Source organism: Balaenoptera acutorostrata, chromosome 12 (assembly GCF_949987535.1).
Source record: "Balaenoptera acutorostrata chromosome 12, mBalAcu1.1, whole genome shotgun sequence".
NCBI lineage: Eukaryota > Metazoa > Chordata > Mammalia > Artiodactyla > Balaenopteridae > Balaenoptera > Balaenoptera acutorostrata.
The window spans coordinates 67,848,342-67,875,587 of NC_080075.1; the positions used below are offsets into that span (position 1 = coordinate 67,848,342).

The 27,246-nt window shown below is 38.5% G+C and overlaps 1 protein-coding gene across 5 annotated transcripts in view; it reads right to left on the reverse strand.

Annotated features, from left to right (window-relative positions):
- Window positions 1-27,246, reverse strand: part of TTC27 (tetratricopeptide repeat domain 27) — a 177,362-nt gene that overhangs the window by 71,266 nt on the left and 78,850 nt on the right. For 2 of the 5 annotated variants that reach the window (XM_007191387.2, XM_007191390.2), the window contains exons 11-12: window positions 5,554-5,649; window positions 2,203-2,325 (exon numbers count right to left, since the gene is read on the reverse strand). The exons of 1 other annotated variant lie outside the window; for it this stretch is intronic. In XM_007191387.2, the coding sequence (XP_007191449.2) occupies window positions 2,203-2,325; window positions 5,554-5,649 (219 nt within the window). The remainder of the gene's footprint in view (window positions 1-2,202; window positions 2,326-5,553; window positions 5,650-27,246) is intronic. 2 more of the 5 variants (XM_007191388.2, XM_007191389.2) reach the window with 2 other exon arrangements.

Below are 27,246 nucleotides of genomic sequence, written 5' to 3' on the forward strand. Positions count from 1 at the left end.
GTTCACTGACCGATGTGAAGAATGATGCAATGGGAATTATATCAATGGTATCTTGGGAGTCAAGATACCATTCATTCATCCATTCATTTCTTTGTTAAACAAATATCTGAGTACTACCTGTGTGCCAGACAATGGGCACTAAAAAAAATACTTAAGTCCCTGAAGAAACATAATACTATATTTCATCAAATTTGAGATGCCATCAATTGTAAGACTAACTCTTAACTAATAAAGAAAAAATGCTTTCAATTAAATTATGACACAATGCCTTAGATGAATCACATCAGCCTCTCAGTGCTTTGATATTTTTAAAATCTATTCAGAAAAATTTGGCAATTTTTCCTGCCTTCAATACACTGCTTGACATTTTAAATGGCAACCATTTTTTCACAGATCTCAGTACAAAACACAGCTTCATTTACTTTGGGATGTCTTCCTTACTTGGCTCCCATAAAGCATTTAGTTGTTATTAAAGAAAAGTAAATGGAACTGTGATGATTTTGCCAATGGCACATGTTTACTTCACTAATGTTAAATTCACATCTCTTGACTTTGTTTTGGTCCTTTACTGTGTGTTCCATAACTTTGTGTTTCAATGCCATATCATAATGGAATCTTTTTGAAGATATCTTAAATGGCAATTAAACCCAACATATGTAGAGCTGACACTGTGTACATAACTCAATTGAAATGATGATACTAAATATAGCTACAACTAAACTTGTACAAGCACAAGCAATTACAACCTGGCCAAATGGCCACCTGACTGACAGCGACTGACAGATGCCATCAAGTGATAGATACATTCCAAATTCAAAGACGTTAAAATGTGAAAAACATTATGTCTTAGAATCAGTAATAGCAGCAAACACTCACACAGCACTATGAGGAAAGCACCATTCTATGTAGTTTACATACATTATGTCACGAAAACCTGTAAGGTAGACAGATCATGTGCCTCTAGATGAGGAAACTGAGGCTTGGGGGCTGGGGGGTGTTTGAGTAACCTGCCCCAATGTCACAAAGCTAGCACGTGCCAAGGCTAGCTTTTGAATCCAGGCAGTCTGGGCTATGCTTTTAACTACTACGTCATGTGGTCTCTTAAGTTATTAATCAATAACTAGCTTTGCAACCTAACCTGAATCGTTAAAGACTCCTTTCCTTACCTGGAAAAGGAGGAAAATGGAATGGATGATTATGGAGCCCTTTCCCAGGATGAAAATATTATAATTCTATAATCTTCTATAGTAAAATGTTATCACCATGGTAGTCTCTCCTTAACCCAATACAATTCAAAGACCTTCACTGACATTAGTGATTAGTGAAAGAAACGTAACTTCTACCATTAGTCTAAAATACACACACTTAGAAAGGTATTAAGAAACAGACACACATGTACCACCATTTCTCTTTTTCAGGGTGACGGCAAAAGGCTGACTGTAGACACAAATGATCCAATTTGTGGGTTTTATTCTGCCTGTGTACTACATTTATGATAGAAATTTAGCCATTTAAAATTTTAATCCAAAATTAACAAATGATTTCAACGTGTCCATTGAACATACACACACTGCATAGTCCTTTATTCTTTATTCTTTAAAAATTCTTTTCATTTATGAGGGAAAAAAACAATAGATTAATAGCAGATGCAAATATGGCAACATTTTCTCTCTTGACCCAACTTAAGGGTGGAATTAAATGTGCATTACACACTTGACAACTCTTCTGCCCCAAGTCAGGGTGGGTTGTCACACCCTTTGGATTGTCTACAGGCCAAGCCAGCTGCCCTCCCTCTTAGGTAACCTTCCTTCAGACCCACAGCCTCTGATCATAAGGCAACACAGTGGTGCTTAAAATAATTCCTAATAGTTCATTTTGAAGTTGTCTACAGAAGGAGAGTTAATAAAAGAAAGAGATCACAAGGTGCAATGTGTTTAAAGCTTTCATTATTTATTCACAAAGAGCAAATACTGTATCAGTTTTGGGCCTTGCTTTTCTCTTTTATATACACATACACATACAGACAAGATAATTTGCCCCAATGGAAATCAGAGAAAACATTAAAAAGATTTCTGGGGAAAAAAGTGAAAAAAGGAATATAAGTGAACTGTTGGCAAAAGTAGGCTTAAAAAACAAAACAAGCGAGAAGACGCTCAAAGATGAAAGGCCCTGGCCAGTACACAGAATTTTACTATTACATACCTTTCCATGCTGCCCAGCTCTTTCATAACAAATGACAACATCTTCCCACATTTCTAGCTTCTCAAATATCTGAAGGGCTGAACTGGTACATCCCAACTCAAAGAGTAAACTTGCAAGCTGGCGCTAGAAAATCAAGTTAAAATAATGAATAATCCTTTACACAAAGACAGATTCCTGTTCCACTTGTAGGTATATCCAATCCGCCATTTTAAGCATCTGCTTACTGTATTAAATGCCTAATTTCTGTAATTCAACCTCTACTAATTAGAAATTTGCAATCATTCAATACTTACTTTTACTTTAGCAAGCCTCTTTAGAGGGGGTAAGGAATTAAAAAACAATATAGGAACTGTTCAAAACACTCAATATATCAATTTTTTCCCAAGAATTCAGAACTTAAAAGGCAAAATCTGTATTTCTTCATTACCTAGAGATTCTATATACGACAATCTGTTGTAAAGCTGATATCCAATAAATCAATTTTTAAAACTCTAGTTAGAATGGCCATTATCAGAAAGACAAGAGATAAGTGTTGCTGAGTGTGTGGAGAAAAGGGAACTCTTGTGCACTGTTGGTGGGAATGTAAACTGGTGCAGCCACTACAGAAAACTGCATGGAGGTTCCTCAGGAAACTGAAAATAGAACCACCATATGATCCAGTAATTCCACTTCTGGGCATATAGCTGAGGAAAATGAAAACACTAATTTGTTTTAAGCACATCCTAAAAAACTTAGCTACTAATTTCCCAGTCCTTGGCAGATAAAAGGGTGCAAATTGTGGTAAGGTGAGTGAAGGTTAAATATATTCAAAAATAAACATACTGTATATTATAAGTGGTCCAACCTGCAGGAATAGAAAAACAATATTAAAAAGGTTTAGGGCTTCCCTGGTGGCGCAGTGGTTGGGAGTCTGCCTGCCAGTGCGGGGGACACGGGTTCGAGCCCTGGTCTGGGGGGATCCCACATGCCGCGGAGCAGCTGGGCCCGTGAGCCACAACTACTGAGCCTGCGTGTCTGGGGCCTGTGCTCCGCAACAAGAGAGGCCGCGATAGTGAGAGGCCCGCGCACCGCGATGAAGAGTGGCCCCCGCTCGCCGCAACTAGAGAAAGCCCTCGTACAGCAACGAAGGCCCAACACAGCCATAAATTAATTAATTAATTAATTATTTTAAAAAAAAGGTTTAGGGCTTCCCTGGTGGCGCAGTGGTTGAGAATCTGCCTGCTAATGCAGGGCACACGGGTTCGAGCCCTGGTCTGGGAAGATCCCACGTGCCGCGGAGCGACTGGGCCCGTGAGCCACAATTGCTGAGCCTGCGCGTCTGGAGCCTGTGCTCCGCAGCAAGAGAGGCCGCGATAGTGAGAGGCCCGCGCACCGCGATGAAGAGTGGCCCCCACTTGCCGCAAATAGAGAAAGCCCTCGCACAGAAACGAAGACCCAACACAGCCATAAATAAATAAATAAAAATAATTTAAAAAAAGGTTTAAAAAGTAGGTGAGACTCTTGAATAAGGTCTGCTTTCAAAATTCAATACATATTTAAGAGTTAAGAGGCTAATGGACATGGAACATGCAGGACTGACAAACTTAGAAAGTAAAATGAAATATGCCTGAAAATTATAAGCTAACATATTATCGAAATAAATAAAAGGGATGGCCCAATTCTTCTGTATCCCATGAAATACAAGAGAATTTGGCTATTTTAGAATATGTGGTTGGACATTTTTAAAACCTGAACATAGCATGTGGGAGCTGGAATAAATCTTAATGCTCATGCAGTAAGTAGTTTAATCTTTTCATTTAATAGATGAAGAAAGTTATGACATCTAAGCTGATATGATCTTTAGCTAGCAGTAAAGATGAATTCTCTTTTTATAATAAACTAATGTGTTATTTCTTGATCTTTAAAAATAATACATAAAGATATGGTTACTCCCTATTATGAAAGAAAAATGATTTAATTTCTTAATGAAAGAGGATGTTTATCTAACTGCCCAAATATCCTAAAATCCACAGCTTCCTAAGCAGATAAAATAAACACTTAGCCTACATTCTAAGTTTATTTGAACAGTATTTAATTTTCCTAATGCTTCTGTTCAGAAACAGAGTAACAGCTACACCCTCAAAAGACATGTTTTGTCATAATAACAGTCTGAGATGTTTATACACCACAAATCACACAGTACAAAGCACTTAAATTTCACAGATCAGGGTCAAAAACATGCCAAAAAGTTCCAGTTTTTAACACCTTCCTGATGAAGAAGCTACTCCTTTTGAGATGCTATAACAAAGCTTTTTTGGTGCCTATGTTTTATTGAGATGCCTTCAATAGATAAAATGAATCCCAATGTGTAGTAAACCCCCTCATTTACACTGTGCTTAAGAATATAACCTACTCTCTAAGAAATCTTATGATGGAGATTCTGAGTCATTGAATTGTGGGTTGGCATTTATAATTCTAAATCACTACCTATGTGCATAATCCACAAGAGAGGACAGGAAGCTGGTTAAAATGACAATAGTTACTAAATCATCTAGAAATTTCTGGCTAGCATCATTTAACTCCACTTAGTCTCTCTGCACCATAGCTTTCACATCTGTAAAATGGGGCTATTTCACAAAATTGTTGCAATAAAGTAAGATAATGTGTGTGAAAGGCAGAACAAAATGTGTACCTCATAATAAATGTGCAGTAAAAGCTGGCTGTTATTATTTGGTATAATTACAACCCAATGGAGATAGAGGAAAGGAGGTAAACTAGACTAAAAGTTGGGAAACTAGAGATGTAGTTCATGAACAGCTATATGATCAACATTGGAAAAGTGTAGTTAATTGCACTGGGCCTCAATTTTCTTTTCTGTAGAATTAAGAAACTGGACCACATATCTTAAGTGGCCTTCAGTGCTTAAAATTTTACAAAATAGAGAACCGACGCCTCTTACACAGGAGAACCATGGTGTGGGAGCTAAACTAGGTATTCTCATATCATCAGAAAGAGGAGAGTAGTTAAGGGTATCTCACAATATCAAGTACCGAATAAATGCCTTCCTTTACCTTTTGTACACAACTTGCTTAAAAGGTTCATTCTTTAGCAGAAGGTCCTTAAAGGGCTTTTAAACATTGAAAATGAAGACTTCTGTGGCTCTAGTTAATCTAGTTTAAATTTTTTTTTTAATGTTATAAAAGTCTAATATCACTTTACTCAAATAGCAGTTTGAAGTAACTGGCAATCCTCAGCTAGATACCTTTATTCTTTTCACTGAAATATTTGAAAACTCAAACATAAACATCTAATGCATTTATCTTTCAAATGCGAAGTATTTTCCATACCCAATGACAACAACAACAAAAATACCTGAATGGCCCAATGAGGTGGCACTTGACAGCAATAGAAAATCTTCAGACGTTCCAATACAGACGTAGTCTTATCTTCAAATTGGTCTGCAAGAGCCTTAAGAGCACGTATCATAATCAGAATCTATATGTGCAATAACTTTTTAATATAAACAAGATTCTTATTGCAAAAATTATACAAACAGACATATAAACAATAAAGAACACAAGTTACTTTGATAAGGTAATGGGATGTGTGAATTTTTTCTTGAATTTCATTTTTTTTTTAATTAAAAAAAATTTTTTTTATTTTTGGCTGCATTGGGTCTTCATTGCACACGGGCTTTTCTCTAGTGGCGGTGAGCAGGGGCTACTCTTTGTTGTAGTGCGCGGGCTTCTCATTGCGGTGGCTTCTCTAGTTGCAGAGCATGGGCTCTAGGAGTGCAGGCTTCAGTAGTTGCAGCATGCGAGCTCAGTAGTTGAGGCACTCGTGCCCTAGAGCACGTGGGCTTCAGTAGTTGCGGCACATGGACTCAGTAGTTGTGGCACGCGGGCGCTAGGGCGTGCAGACTCAGTAGTTGTGGCACACGGGCTTAGTTGCTCCGCGGCATGTGGGATCTTCCCAAACCAGGGATCGAACCCTTGTCCTCTGCATTGGCAGGTAGATTCTTAACCACGGCGCCACCAGGGAAGTCCTTGAATTTCTTTAAATGTTTTAAAAAAACTTTAAGTTAATCAACATTTATGTAAATTTGTACATTTAAAACTTACCAGGAAAATAGTTTTTTAAATTGGGGTTTCCTATAATAGTTCTTTCAAAGAACTAGCCTTATTAATCAGCATTTTTACTTTTTCTAAGAAAAACTGTTCTTCAGCGTATCTATTTCACAGCCATACTGTCACTGTGACAACGGCACTTTCTAACATAAATCAGAGAAAAATTACATGAAGAACTTCATTTAGGAATTTTCTAACAAATAAAGTGAAATCAAAGCGTGTCTATTTGATCACAGAGGGTGAGTTCTCTTACTCTTCAGCAAGAGAGACATAGGGCAGGACATTCATTCATGTGAGATCACCCTTAAGGTGCAGTGGACAGCTTCAACCTGCATGCACTGAGGAATCCCTCTGCTGGTCGGAAATACCTGCACTTTGTACTAAGTAGCTGAACTCGAAGAGGCTATGTCAAGAAGCAGACCAACAAGACCAAGATGGCTGACTCTGAGAAAAGGTGCCAGGGCCAAATGCAAAGCCAAAGGCAGGCACTAACTGGTCATCACATGATAAGTCATCACAAGACCTCACATATTCAGCATCAAAGTGAATGCAGACGCTCTGGAGTCCCAGGCAAACACACAGACAGCAGTCCCATTACCATGATCATCTTCACCTGCCTCCTCATTTGCCATACAGTACGCATATATGTTTTTTCTGTTTTATACGGAGACCTCTCAACTGTGAATTATCATGACCTTTTTTGCATAGTGCAGCGCTCAAATTTTCTTTTTTTGGCAATTGACTAGTTTTCACAGGCCTGTCTTATAAGGATTAGATGGCAGCAATACGTCAGTGTTAATTTTCTGGTGTTAATGCACATATTGTACTTATGTAGGAGAGCGTCCATGTATTTGAGGACGATGAAGCACTATGTTTACAACTTACTTTCCAAAACTTCAGGATACAAAAGACAGTTGGTCCTGTACTTAAAACTTTTCTGTAAGTTTGAAATTTTTTTCAAGTTTTTATGAAATTAAAATTGAAAATTTCAACAACAACAAAAAAAGTAAGAGGTAGCAAGTTCAAACTTCCTCAGGAGAAAGAAAAGGACAAGAATCTAACAAATCCCACTATAAGTAAGAGGAGACCAGTTTCTGAGCAGGGGAACTGCTCCTCAACTGGGGGAGAAGGGAAGTTCTCTATATTATAGTAGGTGGGAGATATATTTGTTAGTCTAAGAATATCCTGCAGAATGAGAAAACACTCATTACATCACTGCTTTGACAATCCAAGATGTTATTCAATCAAATCAGTCAGAACAAATTGAGTCATAACCAGACTCCTAAACCATCTTGATCAAAATATTTTTAAAGCTTTCTGGCCTTACTTCAGAGAAACTTAATAGCAAAAAGGTTGCATGCTTCTGCCCAAAGCTATTTAGTTGTAGGAGAGAGAGAAGAGAAGAAAAACTTCTGGCTGAATACATATGGTTACAATACATAAATAGAAGGTTCACTGAATTACTTCATTAAGGGGGGCAACTTTTCCCTTTTATCAAATTCTTTTTCTTCCTTTGGAAAGAAAAAATAAATAATGCTTATTTAATAATTAAAAGCCAAAAGCAACATCCCAACATTTACTTTCATGAAGTCTTAATTACATGCAAGACATTTGATTTTCAAACAAAACTCATGCTGTTTGCTGTACTTACTGCATCTAGCTAAAACGTATTAATCAGTGCTCGGTAAATACTACCTGATTTATTAATAAACAGATTTATTATGTATTTCAGATACTTTTAGATGATCTCACAGTGTCTCTGGTACTCAGATACTCTCCAAAATGGCAGAGACCACCGGAGAGAGCAGAGAATGAACATTTATTTGAATCTGATACCATAAATAAGCCCCTGTACAAGTACAGCTATGCTTTATAAGAACTCGAATAGGCCATGTGTATGATAAAGATTAAAAACAGAATTCTAACCTATTTTCACTCCTGCACAGAATATACTTGTTCCTACCTTAAATATGACAACCACCTAAAGATTCACCTACCAATAAAACCAAGAACATCAAATTAATTTGTCTATTTCCTCTACTGAATTCAAAGTACTCTCTTATTTGCTAACTCACTCCAAATACAGGGACTTATTTACAATTCATCTCTAGGTTTTTCAGAGCAGGATTATTTCTAGTGACTCATTCTGGAATAATCCCATTATAGTCAAATGAACTGGAGTCCTTTACAAGAAAAAGAGTGCTGATAGGTGAAGTGGCCTGCATGCTGTTCTAGGTCAACCTCCAACAAACAAGTCATTTAAACACAAAGGCACTCATCTACGAAATGGTTTTCTAAATGATCTTTTGCACTCCAAACACTCTGAGTATATGGCTTTATCAAAAGAGTATTTTGTTTAATTTCAAGCATTTGAGGAGGCTGCTAGTTTCAGGTACCATTAGCCGAACACAAGTATCAGGTTCATTCCTCAGGGGCAAACTGTACCAAAGCAGTCTGGAAGACAACGGCAGGACATTGAGTGCTGGGAGAATGGGACTGAATGAAAGCAAGCCCGAGCTTCTACCGTGTATGTGTGTGTGTGTGAACGTGCACAGAAACAATGAGCTCGGAGACAAACTGGCACTTTGTAAGCTTTCACGCTCCCCCAGAAATTGAGGTGAATGACCTCTAAAGCAGTGTCCTACCCTTTCACTTGCCATTTTCTCTCTCCACTTTCTAAATTTCATGTATTTCACACCTGAAAGTCATGGGCACTTGGTCATAAGTTAAACTGGTATGAGAAGTTGTCTTTAAGGGAAAATGGTAACATCAAAAATGGAGAGAAAGAGAGAGAGAGGGAGAAGTGAATATACCCTAGACCAATCATTAGGAGTTGAAAGCAAGCAGAGTGTACTATAGGAGGGTGACAGAAGAAATGTGGATAAACGGGAAAGACGATAAGTAAAGAGTAAGGAAGAGTCTAGGTCTCAGTCAGGAGTGGTGGGGGGAAAGCCAAGTCACAGAAAATCCAGGTATGATAACTGCTGGGAGACACCAGATGACTTCATGATGTATAAACTACCGCAATATGAAACTGTTTTCAAGTTTTAAGACTCCCTTTTAATGTCTTTTTCTCCCCAAAATCCATCACAAAGCATTTATACTTTGAGTGTCCTTTGAGACAACGTGCTTGTGCATATGGATTCTCTAACCCCAGACAGTAACGACTCTCAGCCTTCCAAAAGCCACAGTACCAGAGGTCAGGAGATACCGCTAAGGAATGGGGAATAAAAGAATAAAACCCTGGAAAACAGTAATGGGCCCTCTCTTTTCAATGCTCTGTTTTCAGTAGAGAAAGAACTTCCCCTCCAAAAAACTAGAGATGATCAAGACTACATCTTAAAATTAGCACATGGAGAATGATTTAGTACAGAAGGACAATTCTGAACAAGGTCTGGTATGATTTAGACGTTATTTATGTGCTCGTATCTAAAAGTGTGGCACACATATCTTCAAAAGAACAGAGCTAGTCCCTAAGGACCTACACTTTCACTGAAGGCTATTCTTTCTTGCTTGCGTGATATCAAAGTGTTTATCCGCTTTCTGAAGAGCCAAGTAGAAATTAGCTGATAATCTAAAAGGTATGATTGATCATATGCCAAATCACCTTGCTTTTTTGTGCAATGTGTGTGTGTGTGTGTGTGTGTGTGTGTAGGAGGGTGGGATTTATTATAAAAATATGTACTTAATCAAATATATCCAACAGTTGGGCTGAACTGCTCTCTCTGACAGGAGTCTGCAGTCATTCAGCCGTGATTCACAGAGTGGTGAAGCTAACTGCCACCTCAAACTCCCAAGCCCAAGAAAATTTCTAATAGGAACAAGGGGAATGAGAATCAAAACCTATTAACACACCTACTAAGTATCAACAACACCATTAAACCTATTGTTAATCCAGTTTTACCTTGTGTATAGGGAATTGCAGGAATCAGAGAGATTAAAAAAAATGGCTTGCGCAGGCTTCCCTGGTGGTGCAGTGGTTAAGAATCCGCCTACCAATGCAGGGGACACGGGTTCGAGCCCTTGTCCAGGAAGATCCCACATGCCGCGGAGCAACAAAGCCCATGCACCACAACTACTGAGCCTGCGCTCTAGAGCCCGTGAGCCACAACTACTGAAGCCCGCGCACCTAGAGCCCATGCTCCGCATCAAGAGAGGCCACCGCAATGAGAAGCCTGTGCACTGCAACGAAGAGTAGCCCCTGCTCACCGCAACTAGAAAAAGCCAGCGCACAGCAACAAAGACCCAACTCAGCCATAAATTTATTTATTTATTTACTTACTTAATTTATTAAAAAAAAATGGCTTGCCCAAAGTTTAAAGCTATGAAATAGGTGAGCCTGTCTGATTCCAAACACTAAGTTGACAGCTTCATTAAAACCTTACCTCCTAAGTGGAAATTATCAGAGCTGTGAAAATAAAAAGCAGCTTCTCCCTGGAAAAATACTGAGAACTCTAATTAACTGGGTTTTTCCCCACCTAATCCCATAATATGGGAGTCAGGGTGTGGCCTGGCGAAGAAGATCTTTGATCACTACTTCCTGTTCCAAAGACTTTCATGTGTTGGCTGGTAGGAACTGGGTCTACTAATGGGGGCTGGGAGAGCCTAGATGTCTTTTTTATGATTCCAGACAGAAGAGATGAACATAAAGAGGGAGGCTTCAAGGAAGCCCAGACAAGGATCTTGGAACATTCCCCTTAGTCACACCTTAGCAGTTCTTAAACCATTTCGTTTCAGGACCTCTTTATATTTATTTTTTTAATTAATTTTTATTGGAGTATAGTTGCTTTACAATGTTGTAGGACCTCTTTAAACTCTTATAAATTATTGAGGGACTCCAAAAGCTTTTGTTTGTGTGGGCTATCATCTATTAATATTTATCATATTAGAAATTTAAACTGAATAAAATTTAAATATTTATTAATCCATTATAAAAGAAAATAATGAATCTATTACATTAACATACATAATATGTTTTATGAAAAATAACTATATTTTCCCAAAAAAAAAAAAAAGTCTTGAAAAGATTGGCAATGTCTTGGGAATTCCCTGGCAGTCCAGTGGTTAGGACTCTGAGCTTCCACTGCTGGGGGCCCGAGTTCAATTCCTGGTCAGGGAACTAAGATCCTGCAAGCTGAGTGGCACAAAGAAAAAAGTAAAAAAAAAAAAAAACTGTCAATGTGTTACATTTTTGCAACTCTCTTTAATGTCTGGCTTAATAGATAACAGCTGGATTCTCATAGCGGCTTCTGTAGTCAATCTGTTGCAATATGATGTTTTGGTTGAAATTTATGAAGAAAGTTTGGCCTCATACAGATAGGTATTTGGAAAAGGGAGAAGTATGTTAATAGCTTTTTCAGTTAATTGTGCATATTACTGTTTGATACTACATCAAAATTCAAAATGTGGTAGCTTCTTAGAGTTACCTGCAATGTGGAATTTGAAATCTTATCAATGAATGTTTCCCTTTTACATTAAATACTCTGTTACAGTAAAATCCACTGGTCTAAAAAAACCAAAAAACAAAACACCACTCACTGATGTATCTTGAACTTTGAATGGATCTTTTACCTATGCTTGATTTTTCACATCATGCATTAGTCATTTGGAAAATGTGCAGATTTACAAATGTTGACATATTTCATATAATATTAAAAATTATATGCATTAATATCACCAATAATCTCACAAGAAAACTCTCAGCCCCGTACTTGAAGTACTGGAAAGCTGTCAAATTCATAACTGCATATAAAAGATTTCCAAAAGTCTCATTATTTTTTCTTAAAAGCCCAAAATTTTATCACTGGTAAGAAATACTGTCAATTATTTTCCTAGAAATGATGAGCTCACTTCATTCATTTTTGAGGAAATTTCTGCCAAATACCCAAGTATGAATACCCATAGTCTGTCAGTAGTTCTTCTTAGTAAAAACAGTGTTTCCTGGGAAAAGCAGCTCGCTTAGCTTTCCTTGAGACAACCACTGTACTTCAGCATGCAGCACAAGTGTTTCGCAAGTACTTCCCAGTTCATCACGTAGAATATTAAAAAGTGCACTGTCAAGGGTGAAGACTTAATAATAGCAATAATACTGCTTTATCAAAGACATTCGTAAACAAAACTGTCTTGGGACTTCCCTGGTGGTCCAGTGGTTAAGAATCCGCCTTCCAATGTAGGGAAACATGGGTTCAATCCCTGGTTGGGGAACTGAGATCCCACATGCCACGGGGCAACTAAGCCCGCGTGGTGCAACTACTGAGCCCATGCACTCTGGAGCCCGTGCGCCACAGCTAGAGAGAAGCCTGTGTGCTGCAACGAAAGATCCTGCGTGCCACAACGAAGATCCCACGTGTTGCAACTAACAGACCCAACACAACCAAAAAATAAATAAATAAATAAATTTTAAAAAACAAAAAACAAAACTGTCTTTTCTTTTTTTTTAAGCTACAAACTCGTGGTGGTGAAGCACAGGATGACTACCAGCACAGCACGGTGTCCTGACCTTGATTCCGGTCAAGGGGTCAACAGTTTGACCCCCCATTGCTTCTGCTGATTCAGTATCAACACAGTGACAAGATAAATAGTATCTCAATATTGTTGTGAAGACAGTTGTGACCTTGGACACTCTGAAAGGTCTGAGGAGCCTCGGGGCTCCACAATCACCCCCTGAGAACTGCTGCCTGAGAACTGGGAGATGCACAATCTCTCTTGCCTTCCCCTGATGCCGCCCACCTCCAACCTTCTCCCACAACTTCTCCAGGGGATCCTGCTTAGTATTCAAGGCAATACTTAGAAGTTCTCCTTTATTATCTTGTCTTTAAAAGTTTAGGAAATGAGAAAAGTCAGTCTGTTTACAGTCTGCAAGTATTATAAGAGTGCAAAGAATATTTATTAAAACTTAAGTGAATGCTTTAAATTCCTAGTATTATCCTTTCTAAAAAAGTTAAAGTAGTTAAGTCTAATAATAATTACACCTACTTTCCTGAGCAGTCTCAGTCAGATGCAAAGCATCTGTTCCTCAGCGAGCTCAATTCCACCTGGCCCTCGTCTGCAACCCTCAGTAACACTCACCTCTAAGGTTCCTTCTGGCACCCAGTCCCCTGTTAAATCACAACGCTGGCCTCCAGGCCTTGGTAAATGCCCTTTTAGTCTCTGTTCTGTTGTATTTGGATGTAAGACAGGAAAATATCGGGAGCTACTAAAGATTAACAACCTGCCTCTGTCAGGGGCAGTCTCTTCCAAAAGTACCCATAATCACCACCCTCACCAGACCCTGAATTTCTGCAGGCTGGGCTGAAGAGCTATATATATATTTTTTTAAATTTTATTTATTTTACTTTTGTCTGCGTTGGGTCTTTATTGCTGTGTGCGGGCTTCCTCTAGTTGCGGCAAGCAGGGGCTACTCTTGGCTGCGGTGCGCGGGCTTCTCGTTGCAGTGGCTTCTCTTGTTGTGGAGCATGGGCTCTAAGCATGCAGGCTTCAATAGTTGTGGCTCGTGGGCTCTAGAGTGCAGGCTCAGTAGTTGTGATGCACGGGCTTACTTGCTCCACGGCATGTGGGATCTTCCCGGACCATGGCTCGAACCCGTGTCCCCTGCATTGCCAGGTGGATTCTTAACCATTGCGCCACCAGGGAAGTCCCATGAAGAGCTATATTTTAACAAGCACGTTGGAAGTGGTTCTTATGTTCAGGCAAGTTTGAGAAATGTTGTATAAGGCTCTTAAGATGTACACAGGGTACTGTCCCAGGAAAAACCAATGTCAGTTCAATCAACACAATCTGACTCTGTCAAAGACCTTCAGTGTGCCCCAACTGGAATCTGACTGAAGTTAGCATTTAGTGCCTTTAGAAGTGTGCTTTAAGTGGGTGTACTTTATTCCATCCCACTAGTAAGTTTCTCTGCTGTTACTGAGTTTTCACTGTTCTGTAACTTTCTAGGTTTTCAAAATATTTTTTTAACTATTAACAATATTTTATATTGTTTACTGCTTCTCCCTTCTTTTACCTCACTTATTTATGAACTAATTGTTGCCTATTTTTATACTAATCTATTACCATGAAACTCATATCCTGGTTCCGCCCATCAGCCTCCATCCAGGCAGCCCCCTTTCTTGGCCTTAGTAGAAGCCAATTTCACTCACCCAGGTGCACGTTCTTTTCCCACACGGGACTGCATCCTGATATTGTGTACACTGCATTTCCTCCTCCTTTCACCTAAATTGTAGGCCTTCAGATGCTGAGTTCCGCAACCAAACCTCCCTCACAAAAGCCTCTGTTCACTTCTTCCTGCCTATGCTGGTTCAACCCCTTTCCCCCAGATGATGCCAAGTCTTCCTCTGATATCTTCTTTCTCAGAGCTTCCTGAGAAGAATACAGCATGGTGAATCAAAGCATGGACTTCAGGGGCTTCCCTGGTGGCTCGGTGGTTAAGAATCCGCCTGCCAATGCAGGGGACACGGGTTCAAGCCCTGGTCCGGGAAGATTCCGCATGCTGCGGAACAACTAAGCCCGTGCGCCACAACTACTGAGCCTGCGCTCTAGAGCCTGCGAGCCACAACTACTGAGCCCAGGCACCACAACTACTGAAGCCCGTGTGCCTAGAGCTCGTGCTCTGCAACAAGAGAGGCCACCGCAATGAGAAGCCCGCGCACCGCAACAAAAAGTAGTCCCCGCTCACCACAACTAGAGAAAGCCCACGCACAGCAACAAAGACCCAACTCAGTCAAAAATAAATAAAATAAATTAATTAAAAAAACAAAAACAGCATGGACTTCGAAATCCAAGACAAATCTGGTTTGAATTCAATTAGACCTTGAGAAAGTCACTTATATTTTCTGTGCTTCAGTTTCTTCATCAGTAAAAATATAAATAGTGCCTACTTCCTAGGATTATTTAGCACCTGGCATATGAGTATCCAGTAAACGGTAGTAACTGTACACAGTTCTGAATAAACAGTAGTAATTATAATGACTCCAAAAAAAAAAAAGCATAGCTACAGTCACAGGAGCAAGTTCTAGTATACTTTTCAATAACTTTCAAACGCTACATGTGGTTATTAACACAGGTGAAGTACAGAGCTAGAACAGAAATGATTTCATATCTCAGATATTTGAAAAGCTCAATGGCGGGACTCAGCACACTAAACATGAAGCATTGTAATTATCCCAATGTTTTTAGATTTTCTAAATCTAAAGCATTCTATTCTAGATAGTAATGATTGCTTTTAGTGAGTTATGAAGGATTGGGCAGTTTTATTTTCCTGTACTGCCTTTAAAGTCAGGATAATAGAAACAGTCAACATTTACTGAGGGTTTACTATGTGCCAGGAGCTATTTGAAGTGTTTCACAAATATTAAGTCATTTAACCCCTCATTATCTGAATGAGGTGGGCATTACTGCTCTCTCCATTCTCCAGATAAGGGAAGTGAAGCATAAGAGGTTAGGGAGCTTAGGCTTGGCCACAGTACGTGACATCTCTTCCTCTTGGATTGTGAGGTCTATGGACAATAAAATCTGGTGTTTTTCTGACAACAGACATTCTGACACTGAAGCAGGCAGAGAAAAGCAGAGATGAGAAAAGAGAGAAAGACCTGACGATCTCTTCGAGCCTTGAATCCAGCTAACTCTGAGATCGGAATACCCCTAGACTTCCCAGTTATTATAATAGTCAACCAATTTCCTTTTTTACAGCCAGTTTGAATTGGGTTTCTGTCCCTTACAACTAAAAGTTTCCTATTGAGACCTGTCCTTGATTGTACTGAAGTAGAAGTATAAAAAGTCTCAAAAAGCTCTAAACTTCAATCTGTCCATTACAAGCACCTTATATTTAGAAAATGATATTTAAAGTATAAAAATCAAATGCAACTTCTCAAATTTTGAAGCCATACCCCCTCGTGAGGTAAGCCAAATATGGCCAAGGTCAGCTTGAATTACTAGATCACGTGCTCCCCTACACCTCCTGACATCCATAATGACAGCCATATGTTCCACTCATGCAAAAAGCCGCACATCAAGGTCAATGCCAAGCCTGCCAAATATAATGCATGTGGATGTACATTCATGAAGAAGATATGTGAAAATGTAATAGAGCAGGTGCACGTTCTGAGACACTAAAACTTCGGAGAGCAGTCTGCAATGCAGAACAAATGACCAGCTTGTAATATAGAGGAAAAGCTTTGTTTTATGGTATGTTGAGAAATACCGACTGAACATATTTCCAGTTAATTAAGTAGCTAATTCATGAACTCCAGTCTCTTATCACTTTTTTTTTAACGTCTTTATTGGAGTATAATTGCTTTACAATTCTTATCACTTCTTTTAATGACCTCAAAGGGTAGTGATTTATGCATGTAGTTCATCATTTTTTAGGAAACCCTGTTAAGAAAAAACTGACATTCCTTTACCTCTTTCCCCTTAAAAAAAATACAACCAACCAAACTGTGAATTACTACCCTCTGAGACCTCTACGTTACCCTCAGTGTGATCACAGTGACTGCTCTGTTCCTGTTAGCTTTGGCACAGGACTGAAGATTTGGACTGTAGGATATTACAAAGGCTGGTCTCTACTGCTCTCAGATTGCTAAACTGCCAGATGAAAATATAATCTTTAATTTAGCTAACTCTCAATTATTCCTGCTAATAAGTAGGTAATTAAAAATTAAACACAGAGAAGAAAAGGACCTACAAAAACAAACCCAAACAATTAAGAAAATGGTAATACGAACACACATTTTGATAATTACCTTAAACGTGAATGGATTAAATGCTCCAACCAAAAGACACAGGCTTGCTGAATGGACACAAAAATAAGACCCATATATATGCCATCTACAAGAGACCCACATCAGACCTAGGGACACATACAGACTGAAAATGAGGGGATGGAAAAAGATATTCCGTGCAAATGGAAATCAAAAGAAAGCTGGAGTGGTAATACTTATATCAGATAAAACAGACTTTAAAATAATGTTACAAGAGACAAGGAAGGACACTACATAATGATCAAGGGGTCAATCCAAGAAGAAGATATAACAATTATAAACATATACGCACCCAACACAGGAGCACCTCAATACATAAGGCAACTGCAAACTGCTATAAAAGAGGAAATCGACAGTGACACAATAATAGTGGGGGACTTTAACACCTCACTTACACCAATGCACAGATCATACAAACAGAAAATTAATAAGGAAACACAAGCTTTAAATGACACAATAGACAAGATAGATTTCATTGATATTTATAGGACATTCCATCCAAAAACAGCAGATTACACTTTCCTCTCAAGTGGGCATGGAACATTCTCCAGGATAGATCACATCTTGGGTCACAAATCAAGCCTCAGTAAATTGAAGAAAATTGAAATCATATCAAGCATCTTTTCTGACCACAATGCTATGAGATTAGAAATCAATTACAGGGAAAAAACGTAAAAAATACAACACATGCAGGCTAAACAATACATTACTGAATAACCAAGCGATCACTAAAGAAATCAAAGAGGAAATCAAAAAATACGTAGAGACAAATGACAATGAAAACATGATGATCCAAAACCTATGGGATGCAGCAAAAGCAGTTCTAAGAGGAAAGTTTACAGCTATACAAGCCTGCCTCAAGAAACAACAAAAATCTCAAATAAACAATCTAATGTTACACCTAAAGGAACTAGAGAAAGAAGAACAAACAAAACCCAAAGTTAGCAGAAGAAAAGAAATTATAAAGATCAGAGCAGAAATAAATGAAATAGAAACAAAGAAAACAATAGCAAAGATCAACAAAACTAAAAGCTGCTTCTTTGAGAAGATAAACAAAATGGATAAACCATCAGCCAGACTCATCAAGAAAAAGAGGGAGAGGACTCAAATCAATAAAATTAGAAATGAAAAAGGAGAAGTTACAACAGACATTGCAGAAATACAAAGAATCCTAAGAAACTACTACAAGCAACACTATGGCAATAAAATGGATAACCTGGAAGAAATGGACAAATTCTTAGAAAGGTATAACCTCCCAAGACTGAACCAGGAAGAAACAGAAAATATGAACAGACCAATCACAAGGAATGAAATTGAAACTGTGATTAAAAATCTTCCAACAAACAAAAGTCCAGGACCAGATGGCTTCACAGATGAATTCTATGAAACATTTAAAGAAGACCTAACACCCATTCTTCTCAAACTCTTCCAAAAAATTGCAGAGGAAGGAACATTCCCAAACTCATTCTATGAGGCCACCATCACCCTGATACCAAAACCAGACAAAGATAACTACAAAAAAAATTACAGACTAATATCACTGATGAATATGAATGCAAAAATCCTCAACAAAATACTAGCAAACAGAATCCAACAACACATTAAGAGGATCATACACCATGATCAAGTGAGATTTTCCCAGGGATGCAAGGATTCTTCAATAATGCAAATCAATCAATGTGATACACCATATTAACAAACTGAAGAATAAAAACCATATGATCATCTCAATAGATACAGAAAAAGCTTTTGGCAAAATTCAACACCTATTTATGATAAAACCTTCCAGAAAATAGGCCTAGAGGGAACCTACCACAACATAATAAAGGCCATATAGTACAAACCCACAGCAAACATCAGTCACAATGGTGAAAAACTGAAAGCATTTCCTCTAAGATCAGGAACAAGACAAGGATGTCCACTCTCACCACTATTATTCAAGATAGTATTGGAAGTCCTAGCCACGGCAATCAGAGAAGAAAAGGAAATAAAAGGAAAACAAATTGGAAAAGAAGAAGTAAAACTGTCACTGTTTGCAGATGACATGATACTATACATAGAGGATCCGAAAGGTGCCACCAGAAGACTACTAGAGCTAATCAATGAATTTGGTAAAGTTGCAGGATACAAAATTAATGCACAGAAATCTCTTCCATTCTTATACACTAATGATGAAAAATCTGAAAGAGAAATTAAGGAAACGCTCTCATTTACCATTGCAACAAAAAGAATAAAATACCTAGGAATAAACCTACCTAGGGAGACAAAAGACCTGTATGCAGAAAATTATAAGACACTGATGAAAGAAATTAAAGATGATACCAACAGATGGAGAGATATACCATGTCCTTGGATTGGAAGAATCAATATTGTGACAATGACTATACTACCCAAAGCAATCTACAGATTCAATGCACTCCCTACCAAATTACCAATGGCATTTTTTACAGAACTAGAACAAAAAATCTTAAAATGTGTATGGAGACACAAAAGACCCCGAATAGCCAAAGCAGTCTTGAGGGAAAAAAACGGACCTGGAGGAATCAGACTCCCTGACTTTAGACTATACTACAAAGCTACAGTAATCAAGACAATATGGTACTGGCACAAAAACAGAAACATAGATCAATGGAACAAGATAGAAAGCTCAGAGATAAACCCACGCACATATGGTCAACTAATCTATGACAAAAGAGTCAAGAATATACAATGGAGAAAAGACAGTCTCTTCAATAAGTGGTGCTGGGAAAACTGGACAGCTACATGTAAAAGAATGAAATAAGAACACTCCCTAACACCATACACAAAAATAAACTCAAAATGGATTAGAGACCTAAATGTAAGACCGGACACTATAAAACTCTTAGAGGAAAACATAGGAAGAACACTCTTTGACACAAATCACAGCAAGATCTTTTTTGATCCACCTCCTAGAGTAATGGAAATAAAAACAAAATAAACAAATGGGACCTAATGCAACTTCAAAGCTTTTGCACAGCAAAGGAAACCATAAACAAGATGAAAAGACAACCCTCACAATGGGAGAAAATATTTGCAAAACAAATCAACGGACAAAGGATTAATCTCTAAAATATATAAACAGCTCATGCAGCTCAATATTAAAGAAACAAACAACCCAATCCAAAAATGGGCAGAAGACCTAAATAGACATTTCTCTAAAGAAGACATACAGATGGCCAAGAAGCACATGAAAAGCTGCTCAACATCACTAATTATTAGAGAAATGCACATCAAAACTACAATGAGGTATCACCTCACACCAGTCAGAATGGGCATCATCAGAAAATCTACAAGCAACAAATGCTGGAGAGGGTGTGGAGAAAAGGGAACCCTCTTGTACTGTTGGTGGGAATGTAAACTGATATAGCCACTATGGAGAACAGTATGGAAGTTCTTTAAAAAACTAAAAATAGAATTACTGTATGACCCAGCAATCCCACTACTGGGCATATACCCAGAGAAAACCATAATTCAAAAAGACACATGCACCCCAATGTTCACTGCAGCACTATTTACAATAGCCAGGTCATGGAAGCAATCTAAATGCCCATCGACAGACGAATGGATAAAGAAGATGTGGTACATATATACAATGGAATATTACTCAGCCATAAAACGAACGAAATTGGGTCAATTGAAGAGATGTGGATGGATCTAGAGACTGTCATACAGAGTGAAATAAGTCAGAAAGAGAAAAACAAATATTGTATATTAACACATATATGTGGAACCTAGAAAAATGGTACAGATGGACTGGTTTGCAGGACAGAAATAGAGACACAGATATAGAGAACAAACGTATGGACACCAAGGGGGGGAAAGCTGTGGGGGGCTGTGGGTGGTGGTGGGATGAACTGGGAGATTGGGATTGACATGTATATACTGATGTGTATAAAATGGATGACTAATAAGAACCTGCTATATAAAAAAATAAATAAAATTAAATTAAAAAAAAAAAGTGACCCAGGAAGGACTAAAAAAAAAAAAAAAATTTTGATTTTTTTTTTTTTTTGGATCAGACATGGCATGGGGGAGAAGCCTAATGATGGGGTGGGGGAGAAGCTGAATGATGATAGATAGGTAAGTACTTTATACACCATTGGTAAAAAGCAGGGTATAAATAAACACAACACTCAGTATTCAGCAAACATTCAATAAGTGCCTATACAAAAGTGAGTAAAACACAGAACCTGACCCCTCAAAAAAACTCACATTCTAGCTGTGAAAATGGAAAGGTTTTCAAATAAAATATAATTTAGTAAATGCTAAAATACAGTATTAAGAATAGATGTTCTTTATGGAGGTTCCTTAAAATCTAAAAACAGAACCTCCATACGACCCAGCAATCCCACTACTGGGCATACACTGTGAGAAAACCATAATTCAAAAAGAATCATGTACCACAATGTTCACCGCAGCTCTAGTTACAATAGCCAGGACATGGAAGCAACCTAAGCATCCACTGACAGATGAATGGATAAAGAAGATGTGGCACATACATACAATGGAATATTACTCAGCCATAAAAATAAATGAAACTGAGTTATTTGTAGTGAGGTGGATGGACCTACAGTCTGTCATACAGAGTGAAGTAAGTCAGAAAGAAAAAAATACTGTATGCTAACACATATATATGGAATCTAAAGAAAAAAAATGGTTATGAAGAACCTAGGTGCAGGACAGGAATAAAGACGCAGATGTAGAGAATGGACTTGAGGACACGGGGAGGGGGAAGGGTGAGCTGGGACGAAGTGAGACAGTGGCATGTACATATATACACTACCAAATGTAAGATAGATAGCTAGTGGGAAGCAACCGCATAGCACAGGGAGATCAGCTCAGTGCTTTTTGACCACCTAGAGGGGTGGGATAGGGAGGGTGGGAGGGAGACGCAAGGGGGAAGAGATATGGGGATATATGTATATGTATAGCTGATTCACTTTGTTACAAAGCAGAAACTAACACACCACTGTAAAGCAATTATACTCCAATAAAGATGTTAAAAAAGAAAAAAAAAGATGTTCTAAAAATACTCATTTAAAAATTGTGAAATCACAATTAGCTTCCACAGATAAGAAAATCAAACAGCAGTATAAACAGTCTCCAGTAACAGAAAACTGCTACAATCTCAAATTCCCAATTCAATGCAATGTCCTCCCAGAAATTCAAGGGTGAAGGAAAAAACTCTTGCCACGCAAACATCTTCAGAGGCACAACTACCTGGATAGGGACAGACCTTCACAATTTAAATTAACAGGTTTAAAACATAACTGGGTAATTAAAATTCATCAGCAAAATTACTTAATAATGAACATAAAGTAACCTAACATTAACCCTCAATAACTGACCTGAGTTTATCTAACACTTATATGAACGTTATTAGACAATGATAACATTTGGTTTGCACAAGTTTTTTTGGATTGGACATAAGTAAGATGGTTCCTTTGAATGTATGTGGTTTCGATTAATTTCCTTCATATTTGGATATGTATAATACATTGTTTTCATCATACTAAAGGAAAGAAGAAAAAGATGTGATCTTATGATAAAGAAAATATTGATTATTTGGACTTCGATTAGACATGGCATGGTGGGGTGGGGGAGAAGCAGAATGATGATAGATAGACAGGTAGTTTGTACCCCACTGGTAAAAAGCAGGGTATAAATAAATACTGGAGAATATAATATTTTAATTCAAGCTGCTTCTGAATTCTAAAATAACCAGTGTTTCCATAAACATTATTTTGTTCATCATTACCACCATCATCATACTCCTGAAGATACAATAATTAAAGAACTCTAACCTAGAAAAATTTCCATTAGATAGGGTGCTTTTAATGCACTGCCCTCAACTTGGAGTTCCTTCTTCCTCTGTGGATCTTATAATATCGATTTATTTACCTTTAGGTGTGACACAACAGTCCCTTTCTAAGTTTGGCATGTCTCACTTAGACATCCCTTCCAAATCTGCCACCTTTAGGACCAGCCATTGCAACATTTTTTTTTTTAACATCTTTATTGGAGTATAATTGCTTCACAATGGTGCATTAGTTTCTGCTCTGTAACAAAGTGAATCAGTTATACATATACATATATCCCCATATCTCCTCCCTCTTGCGTCTCCCTCCCAACCTCCCTATCCCACCCCTTTAGGTGGTCACAAAGCACCGAGCTGATCTCCCTGTGCTATGCGGCTGCTTCCCACTAGCTATCTATCTTACATTTGGTAGTGTATATAAATCCATGCCACTCTCTCACTTTGTCCCAGTTCACCCTTCCCCCTCCCCGGGTCCTCAAGTCCATTCTCTGCATCTGCGTCTTTATTCCTGTCCTGCCCCTAGGTTCTTCATAACCGTTTTTTTTTTTTTCGTTTAGATTCCATATATATGTGTTAGCATACAGTATTTTTTTCTTTCTGACTTACTTTACTCTGTCTGACAGACTGTAGGTCCATCCACCTCACTACAAATAACTCAATTTCATTTCTTTTTATGGCTGAGTAATATTCCATTGTATATATGTGCCACATCTTCTTTATCCATTCATCTGTCAATGGACACTTAGGTTGCTTCCATGTCCTGGCTATTGTAAACAGAGCTGCAGTGAACACTGTGGTACATGAATCTTTCTGAATTATGGTTTTCTCAGGGTATATGCCCAGCAGTGGGATTGCTGAGTTGTATGGTAGTTCTATTTTTAGTTTTTTAAGGAACCTCCATACTGTTCTCCATAGTGGCTGTATCAATTTACATGTCCACCAACAGTGCAAGAGGGTTCCCTTTTCTCCACACCCTCTCCAGCATTTATTGTTTGTAGATTTTTTGATGATGGCCATTCTGACCAGTGTGAGATGATATCTCATTGTAGTTTTGATTTGCATTTCTCTAATGATTAATGAAGTTGAGCATTCTTTCATGTATTTGTTGGTAATCTGTTTATCTTCTTTGGAGAAACGTCTACTTAGGTCTTCTGCCCATTTTTCAATTGGGTTGTTTGTTTTTTTGATATTGACCTGCATTAGCTGCTTGTAAATTTTGGAGATCAATCCTTTGTCAGCTGATTCGTTTGCAAATATTTTCTCCCATTCTGAGGGTTGTCTTTTCGTCTTGTTTATGGTTTCCTTTGCTGTGCAAATGCTTTTAAGTTTCATTAGGTCCCATTTGTTTATTTTGTTTTTATTTCCATTTCTCTAGGAGCTGGGTCAAAAAGGATCTTGCTGTGATTTATTTCATAGATCGTTCTGCCTAGGTTTTCCTCTAAGAGTTTGATAGTGTCCGGCTTTACATTTAGGTCTTTAATCCATTTTGAGTTTATTTATTTTTTATTAAATTTTTTTTCTGACGTGTGAAATATCATTGATCTTTTTTTTTTTTTTTAAATTTATGGCTGTGTTGGGTCTTTGTTTCTGCACGAGGGCTTTCTCTAGTTGTGGCAAACGGGAGCCACTCTTCATCGCGGTGCGCGGGCCTGTATCGCGGCCTCTCTTGTCGTGGAGCACAGGCTCCAGACGTGCAGGCTCAGTAATTGTGGCTCACGGGCCCAGTTGCTCCACGGCATGTGGGATCTTCCCAGACCAGGGCTCGAACCTGTGTCCCCTGCATTGGCAGGCAGATTCTCAACCACTGCACCACCAGGGAAGCCCTTGAGTTTATTTTTGTGTATGGTGTTAAGGAGTGTTCTAATTTCATTCTTTTACATGTAGCTGTCGTTTTCCCAGCACCACTTATTGAAGAGGCTGTCTTTTCTCCATTGTATATTCTTGCCTCCTTTATCAAAAATAAGGTGACCATATGTGCATGGGTTCATCTCTGGGCTTTCTATCCTGTTCCATTGATGTATACTTCTGTTTTTGTGCCAGTACCATACTGTCTTGATTACTGTAGCTTTGTAGTATAGTCTGAAGTCAGGGAGCCTGATTCCTCCAGCTCCGTTTTTCTTTCTCAAGATTGTTTTGGCGATTCAGGGTCTTTTGTGTTTCCATACAAATTGTGAAATTTTTTGTTCTAGTTCTGTGAAAAAAAGCCATTGGTATTTTTTGATAGGGACCGCACTGAATCTGTAGATTGCTTTGGATAGTATACTCATTTTCACAATGTTGATTCTTCCAATCCAAGGACATGGTATATCTCTCCATCTGTTGGTATCATCTTTAATTTCTTTCATCAGTGTCTTATAGTTTTCTGCATACAGGTCTTTTGTCTCCTTAGGCAGGTTTATTCCTAGGTATTTTATTCTTTTTGTTGCAATGGTAAATGGGAGTGTTTCCTTAATTTCTCTTTCAGATTTTTCATCATTAGTGTATAGGAATGCAAGATATTTCTGTGCATTAATTTTGTATCCTTTTACTCTACCAAATTCATTGATTAGCTCTAGTATTTTTCTGGTAGCATGTTTAGGATTCTCAATGTATAGTATCATGTTATCTGCAAACAGTGACAGTTTTACTTCTTCTTTTCCTATTTAGATTCCTTTTATTTCGTTTTCTTCTGATTGCTGTGGCTAAAACTTCCAAAACTATGTTGAATAATAATGGTGAGAGTGGGCAACCTTGTCTTGTTCTTGATCTTAGAGGAAATGGTTTCAGTGTTTCACCACTGAGAGCAATGTTTGCTGTGAGTTGGTCATATATGGCCTTTATTATGTTGAAATAAGTTCCCTCTCCGCCTACTTCCTGGACTTGATTGACTATTTCCTTTCCCATATTAGGGAAGTTTTCAACTATAATCTTTTCAAATATTTTCTCAGTCCCTTTCTTTTTCTCTTCTTCCTCTGAGACCCCTATAATTCAAATGTTGGTGCATTTAATGTTGTCCCAGAGGTCTCTGAGACTGTCCTCCATTCTCTTCATTCTTTTTTCTTTATTCTGCTCTGCAGTAGTTATTTCTACTATTTTATCTTGCAGGTCACTTATCCATTCTTCTGCCTCAGTCATTCTGCTATTGATTCCTTCTAGAGAATTTTTAATTTCATGTTCATCATTGTTTGTTTGCGCTTTAGTTCTTCTAGGTCCTTCTTAAATATTTCTTGTATTTTCTTCATTCTATTTCCAAGATTTTGAATCATCTTTACTATCATTACTCTGAATTCTTTTTCAGTTAGACTGCCTATTTCCTCTTCATTTGTTTGGTCTAGTGGGTTTTTAACTTGCTCCTTCATCTGCTGTGTGTTACTCTGTCTTCTCATTTTGCGTAACTTACTGTGTTTGGGGTCTCCTTTTTGCAGGCTGCAAGTTTGTAGTTCCTGTTGTTTTTCGTGTCTGCCGCCAGTGGCTAAGGTTGGTTCAGTGGGTTGTGTAGGCTTCCTGGTGGAGGGGGATGGTGCCTGTGTTCTGGTGGATGAGGCTGGATCTTCTCTTTCTGGTGGGCAGGACTGTGTCAGGTGGTTTGTTTTGGGGTGTCTGTGACCTTATTATGATTTTAGGCAGCCTCTCTGCTAAGGGGTGGGGCTGTGTTCCTGTCTTGCTAGTTGTTTGGCATAGGGTGTCCATCACTGTAGGTTGCTGGTCGTTGAGTTGAGCTGGGTCTTAGCATTGAGATGGAGATCTCTGGGAGAGCTTTCGCCGTTTGATATTACGTGGAGCCGGGAGGTCTCTGGTGGACCAATGTCCTGAACTCAGCTCTCCCACCTCAGAGGCACAGGCCTGACACCCGGCTGGAGCACCATGACCCTGTCAGCCACACGGCTGCTAGTGTTGGAGGGTCTCCTGCAGAGGTGGGGGGTGGCTGTGGCTTACTGTGGGGACAAGGACACTGACAGCAGAAGTACTGGGAAGTACTCCTTGGAGTGAGCCCTCCCGGAGTCCGCCATTAGCCCCACCAAAAAGCCGGTCTGCATCCTTCAATGTAACTGCCTGTTACTGTGTAAGGTAAAGTCCAGACTCTGTCATTAACTAGCCAGGCAAACTGGGGCAAGTCACCTGACCTCATCATACCTGTATTTCTTCAACTTATCATGTGACAAGATTAAGCTTTTCCCTAAGAGTTCCTTCTAGCTTATTTTTCTTTCTGCTTTAACACTTTATCATTTTACCACTTTGTACAGCTGAGGAAGGGAATACATTTCCACAGAAACTAAAACAGAATTTTTTTAAAACATTGTTTTATGTATACATGTATTTTTAAAATCATTTTCCTCTTATTCTTCAGGGATGCAATAACTTC